Here is a 15,930-nt window from a genome sequence, read left to right as displayed (position 1 = left end):
CCTCCCATTCTGTGTTTTTCTCTCTCTCTGACAAAGTGCCCCCTGCCAATTCTGTGTGTGTGTGTGTGTGTGGGGAGGGGGGGGGGGGTTCTCTGTTGGGTGAGATTTGCTTTTTGATTGTTTGATTGTTTTTCAAGGTTTCCGGGACTTTTGGGGCCCTTAACGTGCTCGAAAACTCTTGAAACTTTGCACACATGTCAGAACCCGCGGCCATCAGGGCCGGGCTGAAGCTGGTACCCGGGCGTGGCAGGGGGGCTCGACAGCGACACCTGGAATGGGATTCGAACACTTGTCCATATATCAAACATGCTTGCATGTAATAATATGAAACTCGGTACACTTCTAGATCTCATCGGGCTGAACAACTTTCGTGCTCTAAGTTTTACAACAGCCCAACAGGGAGTCGACTATTATGGGTTGTTTGGAAACACATGCTCTGGAATTATATATATTCCTCCTAGAGAATGAATCCAATCACCACCAAACTCGGTTGGCATGAAGTCAAGACATTTGAGGATGCTACATTCCGGACGGATTTTTGATATCTCGAAAGTTTTGGCCGTGGCGAGGAAAATAATTTATGACTAAAAAAAGGACACATAAAGTGTGTTATAACTTAGTTCTATCTACAGTTACAAAACTCAGCGTGTATATTGTTCTTGTCAAGCCGAACAACTTTCTAATTTACAGTCATTAGCTCCAACCAACAAACAGTCAGATATTTTGGTTTGAATGTGGAACACATTGCAAATGAAACTTTGAAGTTCCAAAAACCTCATAAAGGTAGCATATAAAGGGAGCAAATAGCAAGGAAGTGTGTTATAACTTCTGCATACATTAACTGATCTCGATGAAACTTCAGCAGTGTGTCACATGGATGTGACTATTGTGAGTCAAAGTTATAGCGCCACCAACTGGCAGAAGGAAGTGTGTCACTTTCAAAATGCTTTGAAATCACCCTCTTATGTCTCAAGTGAACAAACAGACCAACAGAAAGTCAGATATTTTGGTTTGAATGTGGAACACATTGCAAATGAACTTTGAAGCTCCAAAAAGCACATAAAGGGTGCATAAAAGCAAGGAATTGTGTTATAACTTCTGCGTACATTAACTGATAAACTTCAGCAGTGCGTAAATTATAATTACATTAATAAACCTGTACAGAGACCTCCGGATAAATACTGGCCTTCTGGATTAACACGTTTAAGTGCTGCAAAAGATATTGACCTATGACATCCTATGACATTAAAAATTATTCTACGTTTGAATTACCTCATAGATGTGACTATTGTGGTTCACGGTCATAGGCCCTGTCCCAAATGGCACACTTCATATGAATTTTCAGTCTTGTGTACTTATTTCGTGTGTCCATTAACTCCATGAGACCGTAGGGTGTCTCATTTTTCATTTTAGGTATCAGAAGGGTGCTCACGCATACTTTGTGGTCGATATGTGCCCTCGATGCGCACTTTTGCAGAGCCCTTGCTGATGCAAGCTCTACAGCACACGTCTTCTCGACGGTCAAAGCGAGGTTACGTTATTGCCCATCGTGCACAGCGACCCTAAAGGCACGGGGGTGGCGGTGCCACCAGCGACCCTAAAGGCACGGGGGTGGCGGTGCCACCGGCTTGGGACCGCCATCGCTGCTTGCAGCTATATTTATTATTATTATTATTATTATTGAATCTCTCATTATTGTCCCGCAATGGGTAAGCAGAAAAACAGAACTAATAATTATAGTCACAGCATATGAAATTTAGAGAGGTATTCTGTGCATTTGTTCATTTCTTTGTTTGAGTTGTGTTCGCTGAGATTTATAGCTGCAAATCTTTCGCTGTGGCTTCTGTCTTCTACACCTAGATTTAGTTTGTTGAGCTTTTCTTATCTATACTTAATGTGGATTGAAATGTGTGTTATGTATTTCTCTCTGCAGTCTGCTGTGGGTCATGAGTATCAGAGTAAATTGTCTAAGCATTGCTCTCAGACCGACACATCGAAGGGGTTTGGAGGGAAATTTGGAGTGGAAGCTGATCGTGTTGACCAGGTAAATCATTAGATCCTTAGGCCTTTAATTTAATGTTTCTGCTCAATGTCACAATGTTCTCTGTAATGTGTGTTTCCTGCAGTCTGCTGTGGGCTTCGAGTATGCTGGAAAAACAGAAAAACATGCCTCGCAAAAAGGTGAATCTTTCTTTACAGTAAAACAGCTTTCATGAACTCAAAATTCACCCTCACAAACCTGTTGAAACAACAGCATTCTGACATGGAAGTATGTCACTGTTTTATTTATCGTTTTCATTTTTCAAATGAGTGTGAGAATTTGTCATTGTGTCACTTCAGCTCTTACACACACATGCATGCATATGCACATGCACTCAATAATAAAAAATACTTATAGAAAAGAGGTGCATCATACACTCAATAGCCACTCATGAACATAATTTATATACAGTGTAGTACTGTGCAACAACTTTAGGCACCTCTCTAATAAATAGTTTATTAACATCATGCAAAGTCGAGTAATCTAAATCAATTTTGTAAAGCGAAATCAATATTTGGTGTTACAACCTTTGCCTTCAAAACAGCACTAATTCACCTAGTTACAACTGGGCACAGGCTCTGTGGGGGCCATACATCTGTTGTAGGGCTCCTTATTCTTCCTTTATTCAATAATATAAGCAAATAGAATTGATATTTCCTACTGATACACTAAAAGCAGAATAGATAAAATAACCATTTTAAAAATGCCATGGTCTATACACTCACACACATACACAGGGGCCAGATGTTTGGAATAATGTACAGATTTTGCTCTTATGGAAAGTATTTGGTACTTTTATTCACCAGTGGCATTCAACTGGTCACAATGTATAGTCAGGACATTAATAATGTGAAAAATGACTATTACAAATTGGGGAAAAAAGTTCTTAAGTTACTTCATGGAGTTCTCATCAAAAAAATCCTCCACATGCAGCAATGACAGCTTTGCAGATCCTTGCCATTCTAGCTGTCAGTTTGTCCAGAGACTGACATTTCACCCCACACTTCCTGTAGCACTTGCCATAGATGTGGCTGTCTTGTCGGGCACTTCACACACACCTTACAGTCCAGCTGATCTCACAAAAGCTCCATAACACTCTTTTCCAATTATCCGTTGTCCAATGTCTGTGTTTCTTTGCCACTCTAACCTTTTCTTTTTCTGTTTCAAAAGTGTCTTTTTCTTTGCAATTCTTCCCATAAGGCCTGCACCCCTGAGTCTTCTCTTTACTGTTGTACATGAAACTGGTGTTGAGCGGGTTGAATTCAATGAAGCTGTCTACATTTGAGGTGTCTATTTCTCAAACTAGAGACCCTGATGTACTTATCCTGTTGTTTAGTTGTACATCTGGTCTTCCACATCTCTTTCTGTCCTTGTTAGGGCCAGTTGTCCTTTGTCTTTGTAGACTGTAGTGTAAAACTTTGAACGAAATCTTCAGATTTTTGTCAATTTCAAGCATTGTATAGCCTTCATTCCTCAAAACAATGATTGACTGAGTTTCTAGAGAAAGCAGTTTCTTTTTTTTTTTTGCTTTTTTTTTTTTTTTTTTTTACCTAATATTGACCTTTAGACATGCCAGTTTATTGCATACTGTGGCAACTCAAAAACAAACATAAAGACAATGTTAAACTTCATTTAACAGATCAAATATCATTCGGCTGTGTTTGATATAATGGCAAGAGATTTTCTAGTATCAAATGATCAATTTAGCATGATTACTCAAGGATAAGGTGTTGGACTGATGCTGCTGTCTAGATTTGATCAAAAATAACTTTTTTCAAATAGTGATGTTGTTGTTTTTCACATTATTAATGTCCTGACTATACTTTTTGATCAGTTGAATGCCACTTTGGTGAATGAAAGTACCAATTTCCTTCTGAAACAGCAAAATCTGTACATTATACCGTGTGTGTGTGTGTGTGTGTGTGTGTGTGTGTTAATGTGTATTAGGGTGGTGAACGATTAAAATGATTAAGCACACAGTTTTCTGTGATTTTTAAATTGTGTCACATAATACATTACAACAAACATTTAAAAAATCAACAAATATTTTTACTTTATACTCCGTTATCTCAAAAAATTGGTTAGTGATTGTTGAAATTATTTAAATATCTACCTTTAAATTTTACAGTATACATATATGCCATCAAATCATTGGACATGGTTGTAATTAAAAGTTGGACAAAATTCTCTGCTGTTTTACAGTGGACTGTAATCCTCTGTGCTAGGATGTGCAGTTGAGTCAAGCGTGCACCTCCTGAAAATGTATATATACCAGTGTTAGCCACAGAAAGGGGGAAAAACATTGGTGAAGTTTCGCCCATTGTACAAAAGTGCCTGGGTTTTTTTCCTGGCAGGCAGCAGATGCCCTAACCCCACCCCCTCCCTATTCTTCACCATCTGGAACCTGTGAGGCTGAGTAGCCTGCCAGGAACAACTCGAGGCTTCTTTCTCCCATTGCTTGAATTTTCATGAATTAAAAATAAAGGACTGCGTTATTTGGGTGATTTATCGCAGAAATTAACATGTTACATTTTTCAGCCCTAATGTGAGTGTGTATAGACTACGCTATTGGGTTTGGAGACTAATAAAGTTGGCACGAGTGCCATCTGATTTGACCGTAATGTTAATTGTTTTTTCATGTAGAGGGTCATTGGCAGAAAGAGCTTCAGTATCTCTTCTATCACAGCTTATGTGATTATTCTGTTTTTCCCAACATGCACCCTATCCTCCGTGCTGTTCTGCTGCATTCTTTGACCATGCAAGACTACGCCACTGGGTTTGGTGGCCGCTACGGCGTGCAGGCAGATCGCGTGGATCAGAGCGCTGTTGGCTTTGATTACCTGGGTAAAACTGAAAAACACGAGTCGCAGAAAGGTTTGTTACTGGCCCCACCCACAGACACACATTTACTGATCAGATGCCTGTGTTTATCTGTTGTTTTTGTTAATACTGACAATCCTTGTATGATGTGATTTTGGTTTGATCTGTTAAGACGTTTTCAACCTCTCTCAGATTATGCCAAGGGGTTTGGCGGCAAGTTTGGTGTGGAGACTGATAAAGTTGACAAGAGTGCTGTGGGATTTGAGTATCAGGGCAAGACTGAAAAACATGAGTCACAGAAAGGTTTGTCACGCACGTCTCTTCTGTGTCCTACTGGCCAAGACTGTTTTCAGCAGCTCAGTTTGACTTTGTTTTAAGAATAAATTCATTATTTTTTATTTTTCATTATTAGTGTTTTCTTAAGAACAGAAGTTACGGGTTCCCTGATTTGTTGCTAGATGTCAGTATGATTAAAGAATAGGCCACACATTATTATTTATATACTGTATTTTCAATTGTTATGTTTTGGTTCCTTTTAAGATTTGTTGAAATGAAGATGCTCTTTTCTAGTACAGGATTAGCATTTCAATACTGTCAGTGTCTATGAATTATGTAAAATTTTAGTCAATGTCCTTTTCTGACACTTAATATGTTGTTGTGTTTGGTGTATGTCAGATTATGTCAAGGGATTTGGGGGGAAGTTTGGCGTTCAGACGGATCGTCAGGATAAATCTGCATTAGGGTGGGACCACCAGGAGAAACTGCAGCTGCATGAATCACAGAAAGGTGAAAATTGAACACATGTACAACATCACCGGTATTGCAGACGTATGAACTTTTATGAAATGTTAATTCACTTCACATTATAGACAAATACAGTGTGCATAGTTGCCAATTAGTATTTGAGAAGGAGCACAGTGTTGTTTGTCTGTTTGGAACTCAAAATCAGCTTTTGCTGGTAATTCAGAATTTGGTATTCAATGTAGAACTTCTCCTAAAAGTACGGTATTTTTACTGCTCAAGGAGTCTGACTGCAGTGGATTACTGTAATTCAGCTTTATGCTTTATGTCCTTACAGATGGTCAGCCTCTCAACAAACACTCAACATATATCTGCAAAAAACTTTGTATCAACTTTAGTAATTTGGTTGTTCTCCATCAATGTAGATTATTCTAAAGGATTTGGAGGGAAATATGGTGTGCAGAAGGACCGAATGGACATGGTAAATTTTTTTTTATTGTCAAGCTGTTAATCACATAATTATAGTTAAAATATAAATGTGTAAAGGTTACATTTATGTCCATATTTAATTGTGGTCTGTCTTTATAAACATGCAATTTCATCATGCCATGATCAAAACGTTGAACATCATTATGTCTCTGTGCATTTAAAAAAATATTTTCAAATCCACTTTATCCATTTTAATATGTATCACAATTCTTGTCAGTGATTTTTACTAAAGTATGATGTTTGTGACACTGTTGTCAGAGCGCCAGCACGTTTGAGGAGGTGGAGAAACCAAGTGCTGCATATCAGAAGACCAAACCCGTTGAAGCAGGTCAGAATAATAATGCTGTAGAATCAGTTAAATGCTTTATAACTCATAACTGTGTTGTGTTGTGTTTAGTGGCACTATTAAATAGTTGACAATGCTTTAACTCATTAGTTTTTTCTTTAGTTGTCACATAGTTTATATAGGTTTATAATGCTTTGTTACACATGAATGTGTGGTGATTAGCTGGCAGCATTAAATATTTTTTATGGATTTTAATGCTTTTATAACACATGAATATTGGGTGTTTAGCTGGCAGCAATGCTGGCAACTTTAAGGCTCTGTTTGAGAATATTGCAAAACAGAAAGAGGAGGATGATAAAAAGAAAGCAGAGGAGGAGCGTGCTAGACGACAGACCAAGGAGAATAAGGAGCAGGAGGAGGCACGCAGAAGGCAGAAGGTACCAGTTTTTTGACATAACATTCCATCACAAACCCAGTGACACCTTTAATGAAATTATTTACACTTATTTATTTATTTACTTAAAGGTGCTGTAAGTGATTTTAGCATTCTGAAGCTTTCACGTGACTGAGCCATTGAACTAGCCACGCCCCCCTCATTCCAAAACCCCACTCTCCAAAGATAATTTTGAGACCAAAACCGAGCAAAAGAGCAGCATTATTTTTTTTCCTGTGACTGTCAAATTCAAGAGTGGCACAATAGTACCCTTAACTGATAAACATTATAGCCTCAATGATCAGCTTCAAATACAACACTATGAGAACAAGCACAGTGATTGACAATTGAAAAGCAAAAGGTTTAAAAAGTCTACAGCTGTCACAGAAACTGGTGATATATCACTTATTTCATTAATATCTTTAGGGGAGTAGGACATTTTTTTTTAAATACTTTTCCATGATAAAATCACTTACAGCACCTTTAACCCTCCTATTGTCTTTGGGTCATACCTGAACCAACTTTGTGACTTTGTCAAAGCCATCAAAACAAACAATATATATATATATATATAAAATTTAAATATATTTGTTTACAGCAATTTGGTCAAAGTCTTTCAGGCATTTTATTTATTACCCTGAAGTTTCTTGCAGTTGCAAATGTCTCCATAATAATTTCATTTTAATGCAACCGATGCGCTCTCGCATGATATGCATGCTTTCATGACATTTAATAGTATTAGAAGACCATTGAACTATGGTCTATTAAGCTGGACTATGGCTCATTTAACCAATAATTTTCATTTATCTTCACAATGCATTTTTATTTTATTTATATTTTGATTTTACTTGGTGAATTAATCATCAGTCTACACGCCTCCTCTGACACTCTCTGGTGTCGCCCTGGGGAGGCGCACCTCCCCGTTTGAAAATCATGGCACTAAAATACACGTTTAACTAACAAATCTGATGGGTAGGAAGCGTTCATGAATCCAGACGAAAGTTTTTTAGGAGTTTATAACAAGTAATATATAGTAAATACGTTTACTAATAAGATTATTTTCTGAAAGGGTTTAATGGGGCTAATTACCCCATTTAATTACTGTAACACTGCAACATATTGTTTGACATTATTGGGAAGGAAGATATTTATTGCAAAGGATGTGCAAATTTGATATGTTTACTACTGGAAAAGGCAATAAAGATTCATTAGTGAAGTAGGCATGTACTAAAACTGTAACTCTATAATGTACACTGATGATTACGGAATATATCACAATGGTTTTTTTTTATATATATATCATTGAAATAATATAAAATGCTCAAAGTGATTGAAATAAACGTAAATTAAGACATCCTTTGCCAATGTTTGCCATTAAAATAAAAACGTAAAAAAAAAAAATCACAATTTAGCCTTTTTTTTTCTTTATCTTTATACACTTTTGGACCACAGCAAAACAGATTTTCATTAAGGGTGGTCTTTAGTGGCATTAATCATGAATGGTTTTTAATATGGGTCAAAAATGACCTGAAGGACAAAAGGAGGGTGCAGTTTCTTAAGACAATAGTAGGGCTAAACTTATTACACATATTAAATGTACCATTAATGCAGGGGTGTACAAACTATAGTCCACTAACATTTCTGGTGTTGCCCGCAAGAGATTATTTTAAAAAAGCACAGCTTTGCCTGAAATTCAATTAATTTCATTGTTTGAGCACTGCGTGACACAATCACATGCATCCAAATGATATTAGTGAAAATGTGTGGAAGTCACATCACGGTTCCTCTACTGTACTGTTCATAGTGACAGAAATATACTGTATATTATATCATTGATGAATTTACTTAAGCATGCACTTTTTTTACATTCACTACAGCACAGAATTCTGATTATGATAGGGTATGTTACAGTCATGTGGTGCAATACTTATTTTGTGTTGGCTTGCCCTCAATTAAATATTTTGGACACCCTTGCACAAATGTATACTTTATATTAAATGTTTAGTGTGTTACAATATACAGTGAATCCATGGGTGGTAAATAAATTTGCTGCTGTTGTAAAAACAGTTCAAAACTTTTTTTACTCTAATCGGAGATGATAGTTTGTATTGAGACTCATGATCATGTGCAGACGGAATCTGCAAGTGAGAACGTGGAGAACGGTGCTAATGTGGATGTGGGGAAACCTGCTGCAGCAGAATTCACATATGAAGAACCGCTTCAGGAAGACTTGTACCAGAACCCTGAGCCGGACAGTCAGTACCAGAACTCTGGTATCACACACCTGGAACATCACACATCATTTTCACACACTATTACATTACATAAGATTCGCTTCTAGCTCGGTGTGTTCAGATGTCTGTTTCAGTCCTTTCAATATTTTGTGTGTGGTGAACAGGTGATCAGTCATATGAGCATGGAGAGGATCTGGGTGTGACCGCTGTAGCTCTGTACGATTATCAAGCTGGTAAGTGAACATTTCCATTATCATCTGGTGTTTTTCATTCTTACCTGCACACTTCCTCACTCACACACACATACACATACTATATGCAGTATAATAATTCAGATAATTAAAATGCATTTCATTATTGTGGCAGACTGTTAAAGCAATAATTAGACAATACAAAAAGTGTATTTAAAAGGTAATGCAGGCTATTGTTTATTCCCATATTTGGCTTATGTTTGAGAATACGCTTTTTGGATAAAGCAATCCAATTTGCAATTAAATTCTGAAAAAAATCATAAATCTGTCCAAGGTTGAATGTCCTAAGCACTTCTCTTAAGATGCGTCTCTTAGAATTCTTTTAGAATACTTCTCTCATAATGAACATAAAATGGGGCTGATGTGAATATAAAAAAAATATTGTCAATTAAGTAAGAAACCGTTTTTTTAAACATCACACAAGCCCACACTACATATTCACTCTTTCTTCCATTTGAGCAGCTGCAGCACTTGTGCAGTGTTGTCAGGTCGCACTTTCACAACAAATTTTGCTAAAATCGTCGAATCACGGTTTGGCTTTTTGGGATACTTTAAAAATTGACTGCAGTCACCAAAAGGTTTGATGGTAGACACTTAAGAATGAAACTACAAAGTCTTATTCATGTATACATTTTCAGATGGTCCCTTAGAAAACACTAGTTAATGTAAGCCCATAGGAGCATTTTTAGGCATAATTGACCATTTGAGTTCAGTGTTTTATGCCTGTATGATATAGATTTATATATTCTTTAACCTAATTGTGCTAATGATATCTTTGTAAAATGGTCGGCTCCAGAGAGCTGGAGAAACAGAGGTAGGAGAAACAGAAAATCAAAGGAAGAATGAGCTAACAACTTCTGGAGATAAGGTTGTTTCAGCGTTGGTTTCACATTTTTGGAAAGTGCCAGCTCCTGTTTCAGTTCTACTTAATGTGGATGATAAGTGCTGTTGTAAATGTAAGTTAAGTTACTTTAGTAGCACAATTTTCCACATTATTATCACAAAACCAGATCTGGATCTCATATTCTGCCTTATTGAATGCACCTGAGCCCAACTCGTTGGAGATCACTCTTGTTTAGCAAGCATCATTATAATTTGTTTTTGCATGTGGACATCTGTTGGGTTTTCATTTCTTGAACAACATACAGTACACACTTATGTTATACATAATGAGGTATTTTCTTTAACCTTTTGTTTTATGTTTGGCACTCTACAGTGCTGAAACAAGACAAAGTATTGCAATAAGTCTGGCAAAACAAACAATAAAGTGACTGATAAAACAGCATGCAGAAACAGATGTAAAGAAATGAGTATGAAGAAACCGCAGATAGCGTTATACAGGGGCACACCGCACTTGCAATGGCAAATTTATTATGAATACTTAAACATAAAATTGGAACCACTAAAGCCCAAATAAATGCCTTAGCTGCAGTGAGAAAAGCTCTTATACACTAAGCTCACTACTTCAACGCACTTCATCCTAGTAATATACAGATTAACATTGGTACTGTTAGATTCAGGTGCAAGAATAAAAAGCAAATGTGCAAAAGCTGCATAATTAAGAGAACAAAGGTGCATAATTGATCCTGCTGCTGCTTGTAAACAAAATGCAAGAGAAGCACTAAATAGTTTACAGGGAAGATAACAAACACAATGTCCTCCTGTATGAACAACATTTATCAATCAAATACTTGACGCGACACCAATCACAAGGGAGAGGCACACGTGCTCAATGGAGAATTGAGCTTAATATTAGCAACAGCATTCTCTAATAAGAGGCGCACACAAAGCGCACTAAATAAGGAATGCACTGACACACACAATAATGATAAAAAAAAAAACATTAAATCAATCTTATTGGTCACAATGATGCATGCAACTTTTTTTAAACTCATAGTAATTGAAATTTAAAAAATAACTTGTTACACAGAGCTATTTAAAATCATGATAAATGAAACAAACTAGTGAATTTAAAAATGTGCTTAAAAATTCTTAAAATAATCTTAAAAGAAATGGTGACCATATGTGAGACCCGTACATGCTGTTTATAGCCTACCGCATAAATTATATTCTAAAATCTTGATGTAGCCTATCATTCATTCTACCCAAGGATTTTAATTGCATTAGTCATTCTAAAGAACAGCATGTCAACATGGCTTAAAGTTTGTGGGTAAATCCAGAATGTTAGGGTGTATTGACAAATTGAAACATTTGTCATGAACCTGTTTGTTTATATATTTTAAAATTAAAATGTTTACTCATTTGGTGAATCTTTGGTTGTCTTCAAAAAATTGCATGTCCACAAATATTAAAACAGCAAATGATGTTTATTCAGCTGTGGAAAAATTTAAGAGACCACTGCAAAATGATCAGTTTCTCTCGATTTACTATTTACAGGTATGTGCTTGAGTAAAATGAAAATTTGTTTTAATCTATAAAACTACTGACAACATTTCTTCCAAATTCCTAATAAAAATATTGTCATTTAGAGCATTTATTTGCAGAAAATAACAACTGGTCAAAATAACAAAAAAGATGCAGTGTTTTCAGACCTCGAATAATGCAAAGAAAACAAGTTCATATTCATTTTTAAACAATACAATACTAATGTTTTAATTTAGGAAGAGTTCAGAAATCAATATTTGGTGAAATAACCCTGATTTTCAATCACAGCTTTCATGCGTCTTGGCATGTAGAGATACCAGTCTTTAACATTGCTTTTGGGTGTCCTTCACAAAGATGAATCTGCTGAAGCTTCAACAAGGCTGGAGTCAAGCAGATTCGTATTTGTAAAGGACACATGAATCAAGCCACGGACAATGAAGAAAGAAGAAAACTTGCTTCCTTCTGCTCTGACAGTGTTCCCCAACTCTGAGGATTGTTTTTTCCTGCAGGACATTCTCCATGCCACACAGTCTGGTCAATCAGATCAAGACCCTGTCATGGCCAGCCCAATCTCCATACCTCATTGAAAACCTCTGGAAGATGGATGGCCACAAGCCATCAAACAAAGCCGAGCTGCTTGAATTTTTTGCACCAGGAGTGGCATAAAGTCACCAAACAGCAACGTGAAAGACTGTTTCTATATTTCTGAACACTTCCAAAATTAAAACATTAGTATTGTTTTGTTTAAAATTAAAATGAACTTGTTTTGTTTGCATTATTCGAGGTCTGAAAACACTGCATCTTTTTTATATTTTGACCAGTTGTCATTTTCTGCAAATAAATGCTCTAAATGACAATATTTGGAATTTGAGAGAAATGTTGTCAGTACTTTATAGAATAAAACAAAAATTTTCATTTTACTCACACATACCTATAAATAGTAAATCCAGAGAAAATTATCATTTTACAGTGGTCTCTTATTTTTATCCAGAGCTGTATGTGTACAGGGGACATTTAAGGTATAATACAGTTGCCTCTGTACAAGCACACCCGGACCCAAACTGGCCCCCCCTTGTCAAAATGGTCTAGAACCGGCCCTGTTCACAATAAGCATTTGCTGAATCTTGTCTACATCAGAAACTTGCAGAATGAAGAACTGTTGAGAAATAGCAGTTATGAACAACAATATGAACCGGTAAAAAAAATATCGGTTCACTTGGTTTTGTCATGGCCACAAGATATTAATTCGTGGGAACATGATAAGAAGTCATGGCCACAATTTAATTTTGTCGAGGTAATGACATCCTTCAGTGTAACCATATGCTACAGCAGTAAGCATGAGATAGAGATGACTAATTAAATAACATTTTACTTTGAATTAGGACTTAAAGATATAGTGCGGTCTCTGGCATTAAGACATGGGTATGTTATAAGTGAAAGACACCGGAAGCGCATTAAGTTTAATGGGCTTTGCCGTCGGAAATTTGCTGGCTTGAATTAAATATTCGGATTCATCATTAACCAGTTGAACGGTCCCGGACTTCTCCACGGATACCGCACTGCGGTTGACATTTGACATTCCTGACAATACTCATTAAACTCTCCGTGCAAATCACATTTTCAAGCCAAACCAACTTAGACATGCATGAATGGGTTTTCTTTGCCTAGCACAAAGCTGAATCTATTATCTTTTTTATATATATATATATATATATATATATATTAGCTCTATAAATCAATTAAACAATTTAACCATTTGATGGAATGAAATCACAACAAATGTAAAATATTCTTAAAAATATCCCTTTCATATATAATTATATTGTGTCAACAAGGCTCTGTTTGTGGTATTTCTATAATTATATTTGTTTTCAAATAAATATAGTGGTGTAAATATTTGTAATCTAATTCCATTAAACTCCATGACCGTGTGACCTAGAGACATGAAACCAACTGTAAAGCACTCATATTATTCTTATTTTTCATATTCATATCATATTATTCTTTATAATGCACAAGACTTGTTTTGGGGATTAAATATTCAGTACTTTTTATACTGATTCAGATATCCCTATAAACCTATTAAACTCAATGACCGTTTGACATAGAGACATTAAACCAACTGTGCAATATAAAGAATAATATTCGGAGTGTTTTACAGTTGGTTTCATGTCTCTAGGTCACACAGTCATTGAGTTTAATATAATTAGATTATTATATTAGATTATTATTATTATTATTATTATTAAGTATATATTTGAACTATAAAGCATCGCTTTCAGTCAGCAATGACAAATCGCATTGGCATGTTCTCGTGAGAACTGACGCACGTGCAACATACCCAGAAGAGCAGCGCTGTTTACAACGGAGTATGAAGAACACTGTACTGAAGCTTCATTGGTTTTGTATTTGATTGTATACTCCCAATGTTGCATTTGTTTGCTTATCCTGGATGTCTCAACCGAGAGAAGAACGTGAGATTACATCCATAACATGCCAACACAAATCAGTCACACGAGAGACCACATGAACCCTTGTGAATGTGTATACAGATGCTGACCGGAAGAGATGGCTTATAGTTAAAGTAATAAATATTTATATTTTTTGCATCAAAAGTGATCGTATCACTTTAGATTACATTCATTTAACTGCTGTTGTTGTATGGATGATGTTTATGCTGATTGTCTGTGATGTTTGGAGCTTCAAAAGGTCTGATCACCATCCACTTGCATTTTAAGGACCTACTGAGCCAAGATATTTTTCTTCAAATGTATTCTGCTGAAGAAAGTCATACACATCTGGGATGAGTAAATGATGAGAGAATTATAATTTTGGGTGACCTATCCCTTAATCGTGTATTTAATCGTATATTTCAGCTCTGTAGGTCCAGACTGTGCAAGTTATTGATGGCCAGAACTTTGAAGCTATGTTTCAGAATGACGTGAGCAAATCAGATCAATATAAACATGCCATGTGACATTCTTTCTTCAGCGGGTGATGACGAGATTTCCTTTGATCCTGATGACATCATCACCAACATTGAGATGATCGACGAGGGCTGGTGGAGGGGGGTGTGTCGTGGTGCGTACGGACTCTTCCCTGCCAATTATGTTGAAGTTCGGCAATAGACCCGCTTTATGCACTGTTTAAATTGCAGTGCATCTTTGTAGAACATGTCACCCAGCGCTTCCACACCTCCACTGCTTCATCCCTTCACTCCTGCTTCTCTTCTCTGTAGTGTACTAGGCGCTCTCAGACTGCTCCCTTCAGCTGAAACTCGAACTCTACAGTTCACGTTACTTTATCCTGTGTAGGTGAATGAGACTTTACTCCAACCACTGCCAATATAAATTTGATGATACTTATAATTTGATTCACTCCATAGTGTGTACACACCCACATGAGACTGTAAAGTAGAGGTGGTTGACCAAAGATAGGGGAATAATGTCAGTTATCATGTACATGGGTGGGTTCTTCATGGAATAAGTCTGTGGTGACTCCTAAATCTGCGAAAATTCTTTATCTTTTTCTCTTATCTAGCAGTGTTTGATAAAGGCCTATAAAATATTTCTGGTATTTGAAGAGGTATGTATTGAAATCAGATGATTGTGGCTTGTTCTGTAGTGTGAATGTATGTCTCGTGTGCTTCTTTCATTTCTGATTTATATGTATGTAAATTCTGTGGGTATATTTGACTAAATCTTGAGTCTGCGAGTGTATGACATGTCTAATAGTGATTGCTGAATCATTTTCAAGCGATCTTTTGACAATTGTCAATAGTGCAGGTGCAGTGGAATATTGTATGAAGGCTTGGCAATGATTAATGTCATGTATCTGTGTTGCATTTTTTAGTTGTGACCTTTGAAAACATTGTCTCTGCTTAACTACATTGGCCCTCTTTCCATGTTTTTATAAAAATATCAATTAAGAATAAAGAAATGAACTTATTTTTCTTGTTTTTGTATTGTTTACACAGCAACATCCTCCAAGCTTTAGTTTCATTATCTGTACATATTACACTTTTTATACTAGTAGTGTGTATTTGTAATGTTTAAGGAACAATGAGAACTGATGTACAGAAACAGATGTCAACTAGATATATTTATTTCTTTCAGATTTGGTTTCCATTCAAGATGTATATAGGGTTTGGGTTGGAGGTAGAAGATTTCTTGGTCCATTTCAGTAGTTTGCTAATTCCATTTTAGAAGATCTTACACCAACATTAATGTGAACACATAAAATGGAAGCAA

The 15,930-nt window shown here is 36.3% G+C and overlaps 1 protein-coding gene across 3 annotated transcripts in view; it reads left to right on the top strand.

Moving 5' to 3' along the window:
* Window positions 1–15,621, top strand: part of LOC127623226 (src substrate cortactin-like) — a 41,346-nt gene extending 25,725 nt beyond the window's left edge. For 2 of the 3 annotated variants that reach the window (XM_052097564.1, XM_052097562.1), the window contains exons 5-15: window positions 1,934–2,044; window positions 2,127–2,181; window positions 4,805–4,915; window positions 5,054–5,164; window positions 5,537–5,647; window positions 6,028–6,083; window positions 6,350–6,419; window positions 6,666–6,814; window positions 8,942–9,083; window positions 9,209–9,277; window positions 14,672–15,621. In XM_052097564.1, coding sequence (XP_051953524.1) covers window positions 1,934–2,044; window positions 2,127–2,181; window positions 4,805–4,915; window positions 5,054–5,164; window positions 5,537–5,647; window positions 6,028–6,083; window positions 6,350–6,419; window positions 6,666–6,814; window positions 8,942–9,083; window positions 9,209–9,277; window positions 14,672–14,808 — 1,122 coding nt within the window. In that variant the 3' untranslated portion in view covers window positions 14,809–15,621. The remainder of the gene's footprint in view (window positions 1–1,933; window positions 2,045–2,126; window positions 2,182–4,804; window positions 4,916–5,053; window positions 5,165–5,536; window positions 5,648–6,027; window positions 6,084–6,349; window positions 6,420–6,665; window positions 6,815–8,941; window positions 9,084–9,208; window positions 9,278–14,671) is intronic. The other variant, XM_052097565.1, reaches the window with a different exon arrangement.
* The last annotated feature ends 309 nt before the right edge of the window (window positions 15,622–15,930 follow it).

This window comes from Xyrauchen texanus, chromosome 29, assembly GCF_025860055.1.
Source record: "Xyrauchen texanus isolate HMW12.3.18 chromosome 29, RBS_HiC_50CHRs, whole genome shotgun sequence".
NCBI classification, from domain to species: Eukaryota; Metazoa; Chordata; class Actinopteri; order Cypriniformes; family Catostomidae; genus Xyrauchen; species Xyrauchen texanus.
Note: the sequence above shows the minus strand (reverse complement) of the source record. Positions and strands in the feature narration are given on the sequence as shown.